Source organism: Triturus cristatus, chromosome 3_2, assembly GCF_964204655.1.
Source record: "Triturus cristatus chromosome 3_2, aTriCri1.1, whole genome shotgun sequence".
In the NCBI taxonomy this organism is placed as follows: domain Eukaryota; kingdom Metazoa; phylum Chordata; class Amphibia; order Caudata; family Salamandridae; genus Triturus; species Triturus cristatus.
Window position 1 is genome coordinate 1,058,975,771 of NC_140584.1, and position 13,912 is coordinate 1,058,989,682.

The following is a 13,912-nucleotide window of genomic DNA, read 5'->3' on the forward strand; positions in this document are numbered from 1 at the left end:
CGTCGGTGAGGTCGAAGACGAGTTCGACGCCGAAGGGCCGACAAGGGATCTCGAAGAGGAAGAAGAGCCCTATTATGAGGGAGAAGCCGAGGAAGAAGACCAACGGTCGTTCTACGAATCGGCGGCATCTACCAGCAACGACGTCGAATGGCACGATCTCGACACCGAAAATCCGGAGGAGCCCGTGGACACGTACCCTTCGAGGCCTTCGCCACCCGACGACATCGGGGTCTACAATATGGTGGTCAGGAGCGCAGCAATGGCCTTCGGCGTCAAACTCGACGAGGAGAAACCGAAAGCCGATTTTCTCGTCGAGACACTGCTCCCCATCCAGACAAGGAGCAAGTTCCTCCCCATGCTACAAAGCGTGATGAATCAGGGGAGAGAAGCCTTCAAGGAACCTGCGACCTGCCGGTCGATCACGCCCAGGACAGAGAAGAAATATAAGCACTCCTCCCTGGACCCCCCCTTACATCAAGGGTAGCGTGACCGCGGACTCCATCATAGCCTCCACGGCCAGGAGAAGGGCCAACGTACCAGCAACTTCGGGCCCACCTCCGGATAAGGAGAGCAGGAGGATCGACCTCACAGGAAGAAAGGTCGAGAGGAACGCCGCAATGCACTGGCGCATGGCGAATTCAAATGCACTCCTCAATAGACACCAATACCAGCACTGGGATGAGATGGCGGAGCTAGTAAAGCACCTCCCCGAAGAATACCGCCAGAGAGCCTCTCACCTGATAGACGAAGGCAAGAACATCGCCAACTCCTGTATGAAGACGGCGTTGGATGGGGCAGAGACTTCAGCAAGACTCATGGCCATAGGGGTCACAGAGAGGAGGCATGCATGGCTAAGAATCTCGGGATTCAAACCGGAAGTGCAGAACAACATCCTTGGCACCCCCTTCAACGGAGAGACACTGTTCGGAGCAACAGTGGACGACAAGCTCACCCAGCTGAAAAAAGAAAACGAGACGGCGAGGTCCATGGGGGCCCTACAGCTGAGGGGAATGAGGCGAGGAAATCCCTCGAGGAGACCCTACGGTAGGGGAGGAAGCCAGCAGGGGACGTCGCACCAGGCGTTCCAACAAAGTCAGCAGGGTGAAGGTCACGGACAAGGTCAGCAGAAGCAAAACTGGCAATATCAACCTCGGGGCCAGTCCTTTCGCGGGAGAGGGAACGGACGTGGCCAAAGGAGGAGAGGGGGCGAACAGCCCTCGACGAAGTGACTCAGCACGCAAGAGGACGCCTACCCTCGTCAGGACCCCAAGGGTGAGGCGCAAACAAGTGTCATCAGGGGGAAGAGAAGATTCAAGAGCCTACGAGCATACGACACCAGTAGGCGGAAGACTGAGGTTCTACCTTCAGGAGTGGCGGCGTATAACCACAGACAAGTGGATACGGAACGTTGTGCAGTACGGATACTGCGTAGATTTGGAGAAAAGACCTCCAAACAGGAAACCAAAGGGAAGACTGAGATCGGCCCAAGAACTGGCAATACTCAGAGAAGAAACGCGGAAACTCCTGCAAAAGGGAGCCATAGAGTCAGTGCCGTTCAGAGAACGCAACAAAGGGGTCTACTCAAACTACTTCGCGGTTCCGAAGGTAGACGGAGACCTCAGACCCATACTAGACCTCCGTTACCTAAACAAGTTCATCAGAACGCAAAGGTTCAAAATGACTTCACTGCAGGAGGTTCTGCCACAGATAAGAGAAGGGGACTTCATGGTCACCGTGGACCTCAAGGATGCCTACCTTCACATCCCAATAAACAGAAGGCACAAGGCCCTTCTAAGATTCAACATCGAACAAGAACACTACCAGTTCACGACCCTTGCCTTCGGATTAAAATCAGCACCAAGGGTCTTTACAAAATGCCTGTCGGCGGTAGCGGCGCACCTACGAAGGCAGGGAATACATGTCTACCCCTACTTGGACGACTGGCTGGTCAAGGCAAACTCACACGGAAAGTGCGAGAGGCACGCAAAACGCGTAACAGACACCCTCACGAATCTGGGATTCTCGATCCACTGGGGAAAATCATCGATGGAACCGGAGCAGGTGAAGATTTTCCTGGGGGCAAAGATCAACTCCCGCAACAGTACAGTAGTGCCCAGCGACAGGAGGACAGAGGCTCTACTGAAGGAGGCGAAGCTCTACCAGAAGGGGCGAGCTCTGACAGTGAGGGCGGTGAGCAAGATGATGGGGATGATGGCGTCCTGTATCCAGCTGGTGCCGAATGTACGCCTGCACATGAGACCATTCCAGGAATGGCTACAACAGCAATGGTCACAAGCAAACGGAAGTTGGGAGGATCTAGTGGTTGTTACGCACGCAGTGCAGGAGGAGATAACTTGGTGGAACAGAGACAACATAACAACAGGGAGAAGCCGGACACCACCAATCCCAACAGTGACCATTACCACGGACGCATCGCAGAAGGGATGGGGAGCGCACATGGACAACCTCAGAGTGAGGGGTCTATGGGCCCCAGCAGATGCGGTCCGCCATATCAACTACCTCGAGTTGAAAACAATCCTACTAGCCCTGAAGGCGTTCCAGAGACACCTGTTCAACAAGAGGGTGTTGGTCCAAACAGACAACACCACGGCGATGTTCTACATCAACAAACAAGGGGGGACACAGTCGTTCCCACTCTCATCCCTAGCTCAGGAGATTTGGAGATGGGCCATACCTCTCAGGATAGATCTACTGGCAATTCACCTACCGGGGAAGGACAACGTGGAGGCAGACTGGCTAAGCAGGCAGACCTCAGCATCACACGAGTGGGAGCTCAATGGCCAGGAAACGGAGAAACTCTTCCGGAGATGGGGGACTCCCACAATAGACCTATTTGCAACACGCCACAATGCAAAATGCCAAAGCTTCGCGTCCAGGCAACCAGATCAGCAATCCAAGGGAAATGCCCTATGGATAAGCTGGTCGAGGACATTTGCCTACGCCTTTCCACCGATACCCCTGTTGCACAGAGTGCTCGACAAGTGCAGAACCAGCAACATGACTCTGATCCTGGTGGCTCCGCAGTGGGCGAGGCAGACATGGTTCTCACAAATTCAAGAAATGGCACAAGGCGACCCATACAGGTTCGAGAGGAGGAAGGACCTGCTCTCAATGCAAAACGGAGAGGTCCTACACCCAGAGCCAGAGACCCTCAACCTGGCGGCATGGCTCCTGAAGACCTAGAGTTCGCACACCTAAGATTGCCGCCGAGCACGATGCGAGTGCTACGGGAGGCGAGGAAACCAATGACACGAAAATGCTACAGCGCAAAATGGAAGAGATTCACTGTGTGGTGCCGGAAAAAGGGCCTGCAAAACAGAATGACAAGAGACTCAACAGTACTGAGGTACCTCACACACCTTCTAAAGAGTAACCTCTGCTCGAGCTCACTAAGGGTACACCTAGCGGCCATCGTGGCCTACACCAGAGGTGAAAAAGGTGGAAGTTTCTTCAGCTCGCAGGTGGTGAGGAGATTCATGGAAGGAGCCAAAAGGATGGCCCCCCCGAAAAGGTTGCCGCCGCCGGCATGGAATCTGAATGTGGTCCTGACGGAGCTCATGAAGGCACCGTTTGAACCCATTCACAAGGCCACACTGCAGATGTTGACTATGAAAACAGCCTTTCTGGTGGCCATAACCTCACTACGCAGGGTGAGCGAGCTTCAAGCACTAACGCTGCAGGAACCCTACATTCAGATTCACAAAGATAGAATAGTCCTGAGAACGGACCCACACTTCATGCCCAAGGTAGTGTCGGCGTTCCACATGAATCAGAGTATCCAGATACCAAGTTTCTTCCAAAACCCGACTACAAACGCAGAAAAGGCACCTGCACACCCTCGATGCCAGAAGAGCGGTGATGCACTACATTGAGAGAACCAAGGAACTCAGGAAGTCGAAACAGCTGTTTGTGTCCTTTGCTACTAGCTTCATGGGTAGGCCAGTGACTAAGGGCACCATCGCAAGGTGGATTGCCCTCACTATTCAATTCTGCCACAAACAGGCTGGACAGGAGCCAGCGGAGGGGCCGCAGGCTCACTCCACAAGGAAGAAAGGGGCCACCGTGGCCTTCCTGGCGAACACGCCCATCCAGGACATATGCCTCGCGGCAACTTGGGCATCTGTGCACACGTTCACGAAACACTACTGCGTGGACATTCAGATGAACAAGGAAGCACAGGTTGGACAGAAGGTGCTTCAGCACATTTTCAACGACCAACGCTCATCTACCACCCAGCCGCCACAGAATTAGGAAAACCGCTACAAAGTCTATGCACAGCATAGTGAATCCAGAAAGATTCACGCTGCAAAACGAATAGTTTCTTACCTGTCGGTGTAGTTTTGCAGCTTGAAGATCTTTCTGGATTCACTAGCGAACCCACCCACCTCCGCCAGGAAGATGAGGCTGGAGTGAAAGAGGGGGTAAAATGGAAAAGATCAAAGAAATGAACTTACAGATAAAGGGACAAGAAGGATTAATCAATCGCCTAGGGTTAAAAAAAAAAAAACAAAAAAAAAAAAGGAAAGGAAAAAAGAACCCGAAGATGGCGCCCCAAAGGTGGGACTTCCGCAGGAAGCACGACGACGTCACGGGAGGTGCACCAAATGGTGGACGTCGACGCCCACCTGGGCTACGAAAAAAAAAAAAAAAAAAAACAAAGAAAAGACTACGAATCCGGACCCAACCACAAGATCGCGGAATAATGCACAGCATAGTGAATCCAGAAAGATCTTCAAGCTGCAAAACTACACCGACAGGTAAGAAACTATTCGTTCCTGGTGGGTATAAAAAAATGTATGTGTCCTTGTACAATTTAAGTGCCGCTTATGTATGGCATTCCAGTATCTCTGGTTCGAGTTAATGCTATATTGCAATGCAATAATAAACTGTCCTGGAGGAGAGAGAATGAAAGTGATCTGGTCTGTGGCGGATTGTGTTTTGGGAAGAAATGCGCTGCGTTGAAGAGAGCTGAGCAGTAGCGGGAAGTTGAATGTGGACTAATTATGGCGGCCAGCAGCAAGCTCTCACCTGGTGAAGAGCGTCCGCTGAGTTGCCTTGAAGAGCTCGCCCATATTGTAGTTCCCTGCTCTCTCCGTCTAGTACTGCCCAAACAGCCACCGTGCAAAATGAAAATGGCATGCTGTGCTGCTTACAAAAACACATTTTTTTTTTTTTAAATAGTTGAACAAGCCGCGCATACGTAAATAAAGGCATGTGGCCATCACTACGGGCGGAGAGGAGCTGCGAACTGCTGACACAGGGGACCCGGCTGTGGCCCTGGCTACCATGGCTTCTACAGGCCGGACAGGGGGCACAGGGACAGGCGAGAGCGGCATAAGTGAGCTGGCAGGCTGAGGACTACATCCTGTCTCAGTCTCTTTGCTGTTTCGCGTCAGGGGCTTCTTTTTGCCTTCGCGTTGCCCTTTCATGTCCGCGTCCGCATCTCCTTCGCGTCTCCCATGTCACAAATACAGATGTGTCAGAAGCGTATGCTGTTAATAAACCAGAGCAAACACATCAGCCTTTAAAACCAGCATTGGCATAGCCAATAGGTCTCACCTTTTGGACCTTATAAGTGTTTAGCCATGCAACAGTTGATGTTGTTGCACCAAGGATATTGTGCTGCATAACTAAATACTTATAAGGTCCCAAAAGCGAGACCTATTGGCTATGCCAATGCTGGTTTGGAATTTCAGACTAATGTTTCAATATATTTACAATTCTTTGAACCTAATTCTTTCTAAATGCATCTTTCAGAGCAGGGTTTGATGAAAGATCAAAGACTAATTCTCCTGAGCTCTGGTGAATCCTACATTTTGGGTCCTTGAAGCATGGGTGGCAGTCTATGCAGAGCTAGTTACAGGTATTGGTCCACTGGAGTAGAGCTTCCTCTTTTGGGTTCTATGGCATCGAATTTCACCGAATAGACATGTGGAGCAGAGCTTCAGTAGCAGGCATGATGGTGGCGCCTGCATAAGCGGCCCTGAACTCCTGTGTCGCAGGTGTGGCATGTCTTCCAGGCCATTCTGTAGCCCACGAAAGTACCGGACTTATGGAATGAAGCAAAGCAGGGTGGACAAAGATGGGCGAAGGAGCCGCAGCCTTGAGGAGTAACTGAAACAAAGCTTGTTGTGGTGCTAACCACTCCCCCCAGCAAAGTGACAGCACAATCCTGAGATGTGCTACAGTGTTTGGTGGCGGAAAGTAGGGGGATTGGAAAAGATGCTGCAAGAAGTGCAACTTGGCCAAGGCTATGATCTTGGAATGCCTGGGATTGAAGGTATTCGGTGGGTTGGGGGGAGAGGGGAACTGAAGTTCAGCTATATCAGAAACGATCGAAGAATTTAAGGTAAGCAGCCACCTGGTTCTGCTTGGGAAACTAAGAAACCGAGAAGGAACCTACTATCTGGAAAAGAAGGAACCTATTTTTTTCTTTGATAACAATAGCTATACATATTTGTTAAAAAAAAGTAATTTAAAACACACCACAATGGATTAATTCGGATTCTCTCAATTTAGGAGTGGTTGACATAAGTAAAGGTTTATTGATTGGATTTAGGAAATCAAAAGAGCAAGAGTAAAGCTCTCTTGTGGTCTCTGATGACCGAATGGTTGTGAGTAAGGCGCAGAGGTCCAGAGGTTAAGAACACCACTTGTATGATCCTTTCTCTCTGGTTTGGAGCAGACAAATATCCTAAACTTTGTGCGAAAAGGAAAAGACGCAAAATTTATACACAAACTATTAAACCCACTTGCTGCTGCTTAATGTTTCCAGCATGTGGATCACCAATTTTGAAGCGTCAAAGCGGTTTTTGGCGAGTAGCATGCTACTCTGGAACCAAAAAAATTGAGTGGTGGACATGAGTCCGTTATTTGGGTTGAAAAAGATAATTGAGAGAAGAGGGAGGAGCTTACATTTTTATAGCACTCTGTACCCCTGATGAGGCATCAAAGTGCTTTTCGAGGAGTAGAGTGTTACTCCGGAACCCAAACAGGATTAGTAGTGAATTAGTTGCAATTAAAAGGATAGTGGAGGGAAAGGTCTAGAAAGTATTTGGAGATTACAGCAGCAGGTTTGGGATGAGTGGAGGGAGTGGGAAGAGTCAGAGGGAATGTGACAGTTGCTGGACGAGGCACTTTTGTGAGGAACCCTCACATAAGCAAATGGTGCTCATAGGGTTTATGCTGCACTTGAAGTAAAGAGGAGCCAGTTTTAGGTGATGGGCCTTAAATTGAATGTTCCGCACATTGTGCATCTGCTTTCTGCTTCTATATCTCATCAGCTAGCCAAGACAGTAAAATTGCACTTGCGTTATACAGCTGGGATGAAGACATCCCATCATGTAGCTCATGCTTCACTATACCCCACATTTAGCACGCATCACTCACCTGCAGCATCCTATAGTAACTCCTGACATCAGTAGAGCGTCTCCGAGCACTGTTATGTTATAACATTTTATAAAGTGCATAGCTGCCCCAGCAAAGGGGCGTCCCAGCGCTGAAAGCAGAAAACTGCAAAGCAACTGACGCGGGGGGGGGGGGGGGCGGGGGGACACCTACAATGGAGGGAAGAGGACAGCTTATCACTTTGGAAGAAGAATGGGACTAAGGCAAGGAATGGGGAAGAGCAGGACAAGGAGAAAGAACCAGGAGAGGGAGGGAGAAAAATCATAACAAAATACAGGCAGATGGGTGGAGAGAGGTCGGGGGAGATGGTAGCACCATGGAAGGTAAGAAGTATAGAATTGGAAACCGGCAAGTGAGCAGGGGCACCAGAGAGAACGGTACAAGTTCCATCTATACCTGCACTGTGCAGGTGAATGTGTGTGGCTGCATACACCCAACACTTTTGGCCACAATAACCCATTCTTTCCCTGAGGCAATGGTCTACTACTACAAGATTGAAGCAGCTACTTGCATAAAGAAGTCCAATGTGACTTGACTATTAACCCAATGCAACTGAAGCACTCCTTCAACTATCTGTGGATATGGATGAACCCTTTCCTAGTAATTTCATGAAGAAAATCCAAGAATAGTACTTTCGTGCAGCACTAATATGCTAAAATCTGAAACATGGTAACACAACCATCCAAATATTGCAATTAAATCAAGATTTCGGGTGTTGGGTTAAGCATTGTTTTGGGAATGGAACTGGGCTTGGGGACCATGCTTGGGGGAGAATAAAGTTAGGTAAAACATCTGTTACCACAACAGAACTAAGTGCACTGTTCAAATGGTTCAGCCCCTTTAAAATAGTTTGGCGTCGCTATGCACATACCGATACAATTATATAACATTTGGAAAAGGGAACGAAGATTCCTGCATTGTAGTAAAACCTTCATCAAAATACAGATCTACAGCTGCAATCACAACGCTTAGCAAAGATTTACGATCTTAACTTGAACACTTCACTTCAATCATTCTTTAAAGCATCTACTAGCAAATGCACTGACTAATGAGAATTGTTACGTCGGAAAAGTCTCATTCAAAGGTGAACAGGGATGGTTTGATTTTCCTTTCCTCATTATTTCCTTCAGCGATCATGACCCTATAACCAGATTAACTGCACTAGAGATGTGGCGGCTCATTTTTAAGACTGCTTTTCATATCATTAAATGGAAAAAAGCATGTGCCTATAAAAATAAGTCTCTTGAATGGCGAGACACGTTTAAAAGTAGATGAGCTGTAGCATCCTTAATTATTAAATCACATAATTGCAGTATAACAGCCACATGTCGCCCAAAGCGATGATAAAAATCCGTAAGGGAAAACAGTGACTAATCACAAAACGCCAACCCACACATTTTAATTACAGAGAAAAGTTAATTGAGTTACTGGTTGTCCGTAACCGTCATAGTAGTTCAACAGAGATCAACTAACTCACAAAAATGGAGCAATATTAAAGACTTAAAGGTTTTTATCATCTTACCCGTAATGAATGCGCATAACATTTCAGTGACAGTTCAAGTGTCTTCATTTACCGACCCTTGTTTACATGTCACGCTGTACTTAAGTGAACTCAGTCCGAGGGAAAGTTTACCTCCTGGATGTTTGTTTGCCTCCAATGAGGAAAGTGGGACCATTTCCGAGCATGGGAACTTGCTCCCACAACGGAGAACACATAGACCAACCTGCGGAATAGGCACTACTAATCTGTATAGACATGGTGGGAAACAAGAGGCGACATGGAGTAAAATCTTTCCACGGAATAAACAAACCAGGATACGGTAGTACCCTTTTTGATTTTAAAGGGGGGACAAAACTAAACACCCGTAGCATTTTATTTGTTGTAACGGTTTTCTAGCTTTTGGTGGTTATCCCGTTTAATATGGCGGCTAGTGGAATTTGTGCCATGCAGTCTTCTCTCTACAGAAATCCCTCGAGCCTCTTGGGAAACCTAGCAGAAAATGGAGAGGGTGTGGCGTAACGTATAGAGCTGCCTACCTTGGAACGGGGACCGGTTTCGAGTCTCGCATCTGCTCAACTTTACTTAATCTTCTGGTGCTTATGAATAATGAGGGTCTATTTGTGTAACGTAGCTCATGTAAAGTGCCCAATACCTTCGGCCGAGTTTGTGCTTTCTCAGAATAGTAAAATAAAAAAATAACGCGCACAAGAGCCAGCATCATTGAGTTTTTCAGGCGAGGATAAAAATAAGTAATCTTTTTGTTTTTTCATTTGAGCCGCTTTCGGTTCCTAATTCTAGAATTTAGACTTTCTTTCCTAGGACAAACAAGTAACATGCGGGGCAGCGTGGCAACTGCGAACACGCTAATTGGTAACAGATGCGCACTGCAAATAATTTAAGGATTGCAGCAGGGCCGCTGCTCGCATCCGAGAAGGCTAGGCCAGGGCACAGAAGGCGGGACATGCACCTGCCTTGGACCAATTGCGTGCTGTCTTTCTTAGAAAGACGCATGTAAAGGCCAATTGTGGGTGCTAAAAATAAAAGTGCACAAGTGTTTAGTGTGGAAAAGCCCTTACTAAAAGCCTCTCACCGCATGCGCGCTGGCTCAGGCGAGACCTAAAAAAATAACAAACAAGACTTCGGAAACATGATCCATCACTACACGCCTCCTTTAGATGAGAAATACCCTCACGACAGCCGTCAAGCACACTATCCAGTCCGGATGGGCTGTCCCAAAAGGAGACAGGGCGGTAACAAAGCCTCACTTTCAAGGTCCACATTTAGCATAAAGTATGACGCTAGCCAATGAGGAAGATGGGCGGGGCTTCAAGCCCACTTCTAAAATCTCCTCTACCACAATATGTCTCAGAGCGAGGAGCGCTTGCGCGCTCCAGCGCTAGGCTACACCTAAAAATTTGCTAATGGTGCCTGTGCCAGCTATTACATAATGGCGAATGCCGGAAGCAGGTGTTGTGTGATCGCAGCGCAAGGCTAGTCTTGTGAAACTCACTATGTTCTTTGCACTCCTATCTGGCAGAAGCATCTACACTCTTGAAACCTTTTGCTCTTAGGAAGCTTCAAGCGCTCAGTAACTCAACCTTTACATTGCTTCCGTAGGCTATTTTTGTATTTAACGCAGATGTTCTTAACCTATGTTCTGTGGACCCATGGGGGGTCCGCAACACCTACTGAAGGGTCTACGGGCTGCTTGTAAAATTAAATGTTAAAAGAATTATAAAATGTATATAAATAAAGAAGCGGAATGCAAAATTGGAAAAATGTAAACCTTTCCATAAGCGTGAAGAAATTTCAAATTTGAGGCTAAAAATGAAGTTTGTATGGGATTGATTTATTTTGAGAATAGTGCATATGCATTAAACAGAACACAGTATGGACGGTAGGTCGTCTCTGAATTTCAAAGAGCCCCTATTTTTCCCATTAAAAGATTTATTTTTTATTTGTGTGTATTGTTCTGAGGTTGGAATAATCGAAATGGGTTAATTTGGCTTCCAATAATGCAGTGGTGGGTCCCTGGAACTAATGCTTAGCTATCAACTTGCCTCTCGTCATATGGATGACTTTCAGTACTTGTTTTTCAGTTAGTATGCTGGGAGGTGTAATTTCATTAATCCTTTTGTGTCTGGTCCCCCTACATACCAGCCATCTCAGTTGTTTAGAACTGTGAATACCTGGCAGTAGCCCTTGTTACATAGGACAGGTCGACCAGCTCAGCACTTCTGTGGATGTTCTGTCCAATTTAAACTTGATGACCGAAAAATAAAAGAATATATCAAAGGATGTCATTGGGACAATAGTGAAATGGTGGCTTCTTGCCTGTGACTGCAGAAAATGTCTGAAGGTTTGCTGCCAAGGTAGTGCTATTTGTATTAGCATTGATACGTTCGAGCTGTAAATCACCTGTCAACCTTCGTATTAACATTTTCCTTGCTTGGTGCTTAGAAGTCCACTAGCTTCTAAGCACTTTATGTAAAATGTTTTTGTTAGAAATGTTGGCAGCACAGATAAATAGCCTTTAAGCTTACAGAATATTCTTTGGACTGTGACACTGGTGAAATGCTAGCAACTGATTTCCTGTCTACATTTAAAATTGGGCTTTCCGAAATTTATTTTGAGTGCTTATTCTTGCAGGCTTTTGCTACGTAGAATTTGACGATGTGGAATCTCTTAAAGAAGCATTGACCTATGATGGTGCCGTAAGTATGGCTCTTTGACTAACATGCCTATGCATTGTTCTGTTTCAATTTTTCACTGAAGAGTTTTGCTTTGATCTATGTATGTGTATATATATATATTTTTTTTTTTATTCACTAGTTGTTAGCAGACCGATCACTCCGAGTCGACATAGCAGAGGGCAGGAACAAAGAGAAAGGTGGCTTTGGTTTCAGAAAAGGCGGAACAGAGGACAGAGGTGACTACCTTTTTTTTTTTTTTTGATTTTTTTTCTCCCCCTCCAATTTTGAAACTTCAAAAGCGTCAATTGTCAAGCAAAAGTGAGAATTTTTTTACTGACCTGTTTTTAACATAAAAGGCGATCCCGGAGAATTTTCACAAGCAGCAACTGGCTTGAACTGTGAAAAGGGCTTTTTTATGATACTCTGTTAACTGGTACGTTTTACCTAGTCGTTAGCTCTAAGAGAACCTAAATCATTTGTAACTGAGAATTGGGTCACAGATTTCATTATTGCAGTGGAAAGCTTTTTTACCAATGGCTCAAAGATAGGATTGTTAGATTTCTCCAACAGCTGGGCAACACTAAAGATCCGGAATCTTGCGACTGCAGAAAAAGATGGAATAACTTTCATTAACTTTTTACTATAGCAGACCTGTTCAACCTAATCAGTCTCTGTAGAGGCTAAATAACTGTTGGTGAAAATGTATGATGCCTCCGATCCAGTGTTTGTCCCCTTCTTTGGGAATGTACACCCAGCAAAAAGACGAAACATGGACCGAAATGTTGCTTTTGTGATGCACATCAATCACAGTTTGCAACTTTTCTTTAATCCTAATTGTTGAGTTTAGTACTGACTTTGTTACTGCTATTGATACTGCTAAGTTCAAAATCCCTCTTAGTTGTTCCTTTTTTTTTCCTCAACCTGAAATAGAACTATACAATTTTCATTGCCCAAAAAAAGTTGTCTAGCATGAGGCAGAGCACATTTTGTACAACTGTTGTGAAATATAAAACCAATATTGTGCTCGTTGTTGTTTGAGGGAAAAGTGCTCTCGTGTAATAGGTTATTCCTAGGGGGCTTAGTGCATCTTGTTTTTGCTTTTTAGCGAACATGGGTTTTGTAAAAGGTAGCTGCTTAAGTAACACACAGCAACTGTTTTATTTGACTACGTTTTATAAATGCTTTGTTCTGCAAAGGCAGCAGAGTTAACGGCTTTGGATTGAACTAATCACCAGTTTTTATATTTAATGAATTTCTGTTCATCGGGTTGGGTGGTTTAATAAGGGTCTCCTTACACTGAGCCTTTAGACTGTGCTTAAATGCTACCAAGTTATTAAAGCGTTACAAGGGCATTTATTTTAAGCCATGTAAAGTGGAAGCATTTTCACTTTTCTAGAACAAAATCTGACAAGCTGTTTAGTAGTCCTGGAAACCTCCTACTCGTAGAAGTTGTCAGAAAGGAGGGCATGACTAAACACCAAGCCTTTGCATTGCACGTGTTTTAAAAACAAAATGCTGTAGCTAAGATTGCATTCTTTGTGCAGTTTTAAAGGCATGTTAGTTTTCTATTGAATTTCTTTTGGCTTGCATCTTAATTTTCTAAATGCACTGCAGAATCAAAATGAAGTAGAATTGGTGTTCCCGGGGGTGCTCTCTGTGGCCAGCTATTAACTCGAAAGTGAATCCACATTTAGTGTCTCCAACCCATATTTATCTTCCACTGATGTAAAAAAAAAAAAAAAACTAAAGTCATGAAAGGTAATGGATTTCCTTTAAAATAAGTGTACGCTTCTATGGGGCTTCATTGTTATTTGAGACCAAAAAAGAAATCTGCAGATTGGGAAGAGGTGTCTCTTGGGTTGTGTACTTTAAGTGTGGCACATTATCAAAAGCAGTCGGTAATTCATATAAGCTCTTGAGGAATCTCTTCTATGCGGCACATTTTACTGACTGAGGTGTAAAGGTTATAAAACTTGGAACCCACTTATGCACACACAATTCAATATTCTTAAATCTCAACACAATTAAGCTTCTTCCTACTCGTGCTGAGATTTGCAACCCCAAAACCTGATTCCCAAAGACTTCATACGTACTAGTCAGATATAATTTTTGTAATTTACCAATGCATCACCTAGCTCAAACCTGTACATAGTTTACTTTGTTCATATACCTTGGTTCTATGGCTAGAATATTTGTGAAATAATGCAGCACACAGTCATGAAGTATGGTGGCTCTGCAAGGATCAGTATGTGAGCACTAACTGGCCTTTGTTGTGCCTCATGCTTTTCCT

The 13,912-nt window shown here is 45.7% G+C and overlaps 1 protein-coding gene across 4 annotated transcripts in view; it reads left to right on the plus strand.

Moving 5' to 3' along the window:
- Positions 1-13,912, plus strand: part of EIF4H (eukaryotic translation initiation factor 4H) — a 147,904-nt gene that overhangs the window by 64,524 nt on the left and 69,468 nt on the right. For all 4 annotated transcript variants that reach the window (XM_085649772.1, XM_085649773.1, XM_085649774.1 and 1 more), the window contains exons 3-4: positions 11,579-11,643; positions 11,762-11,858. In XM_085649772.1, coding sequence (XP_085505898.1) covers positions 11,579-11,643; positions 11,762-11,858 — 162 coding nt within the window. The remainder of the gene's footprint in view (positions 1-11,578; positions 11,644-11,761; positions 11,859-13,912) is intronic.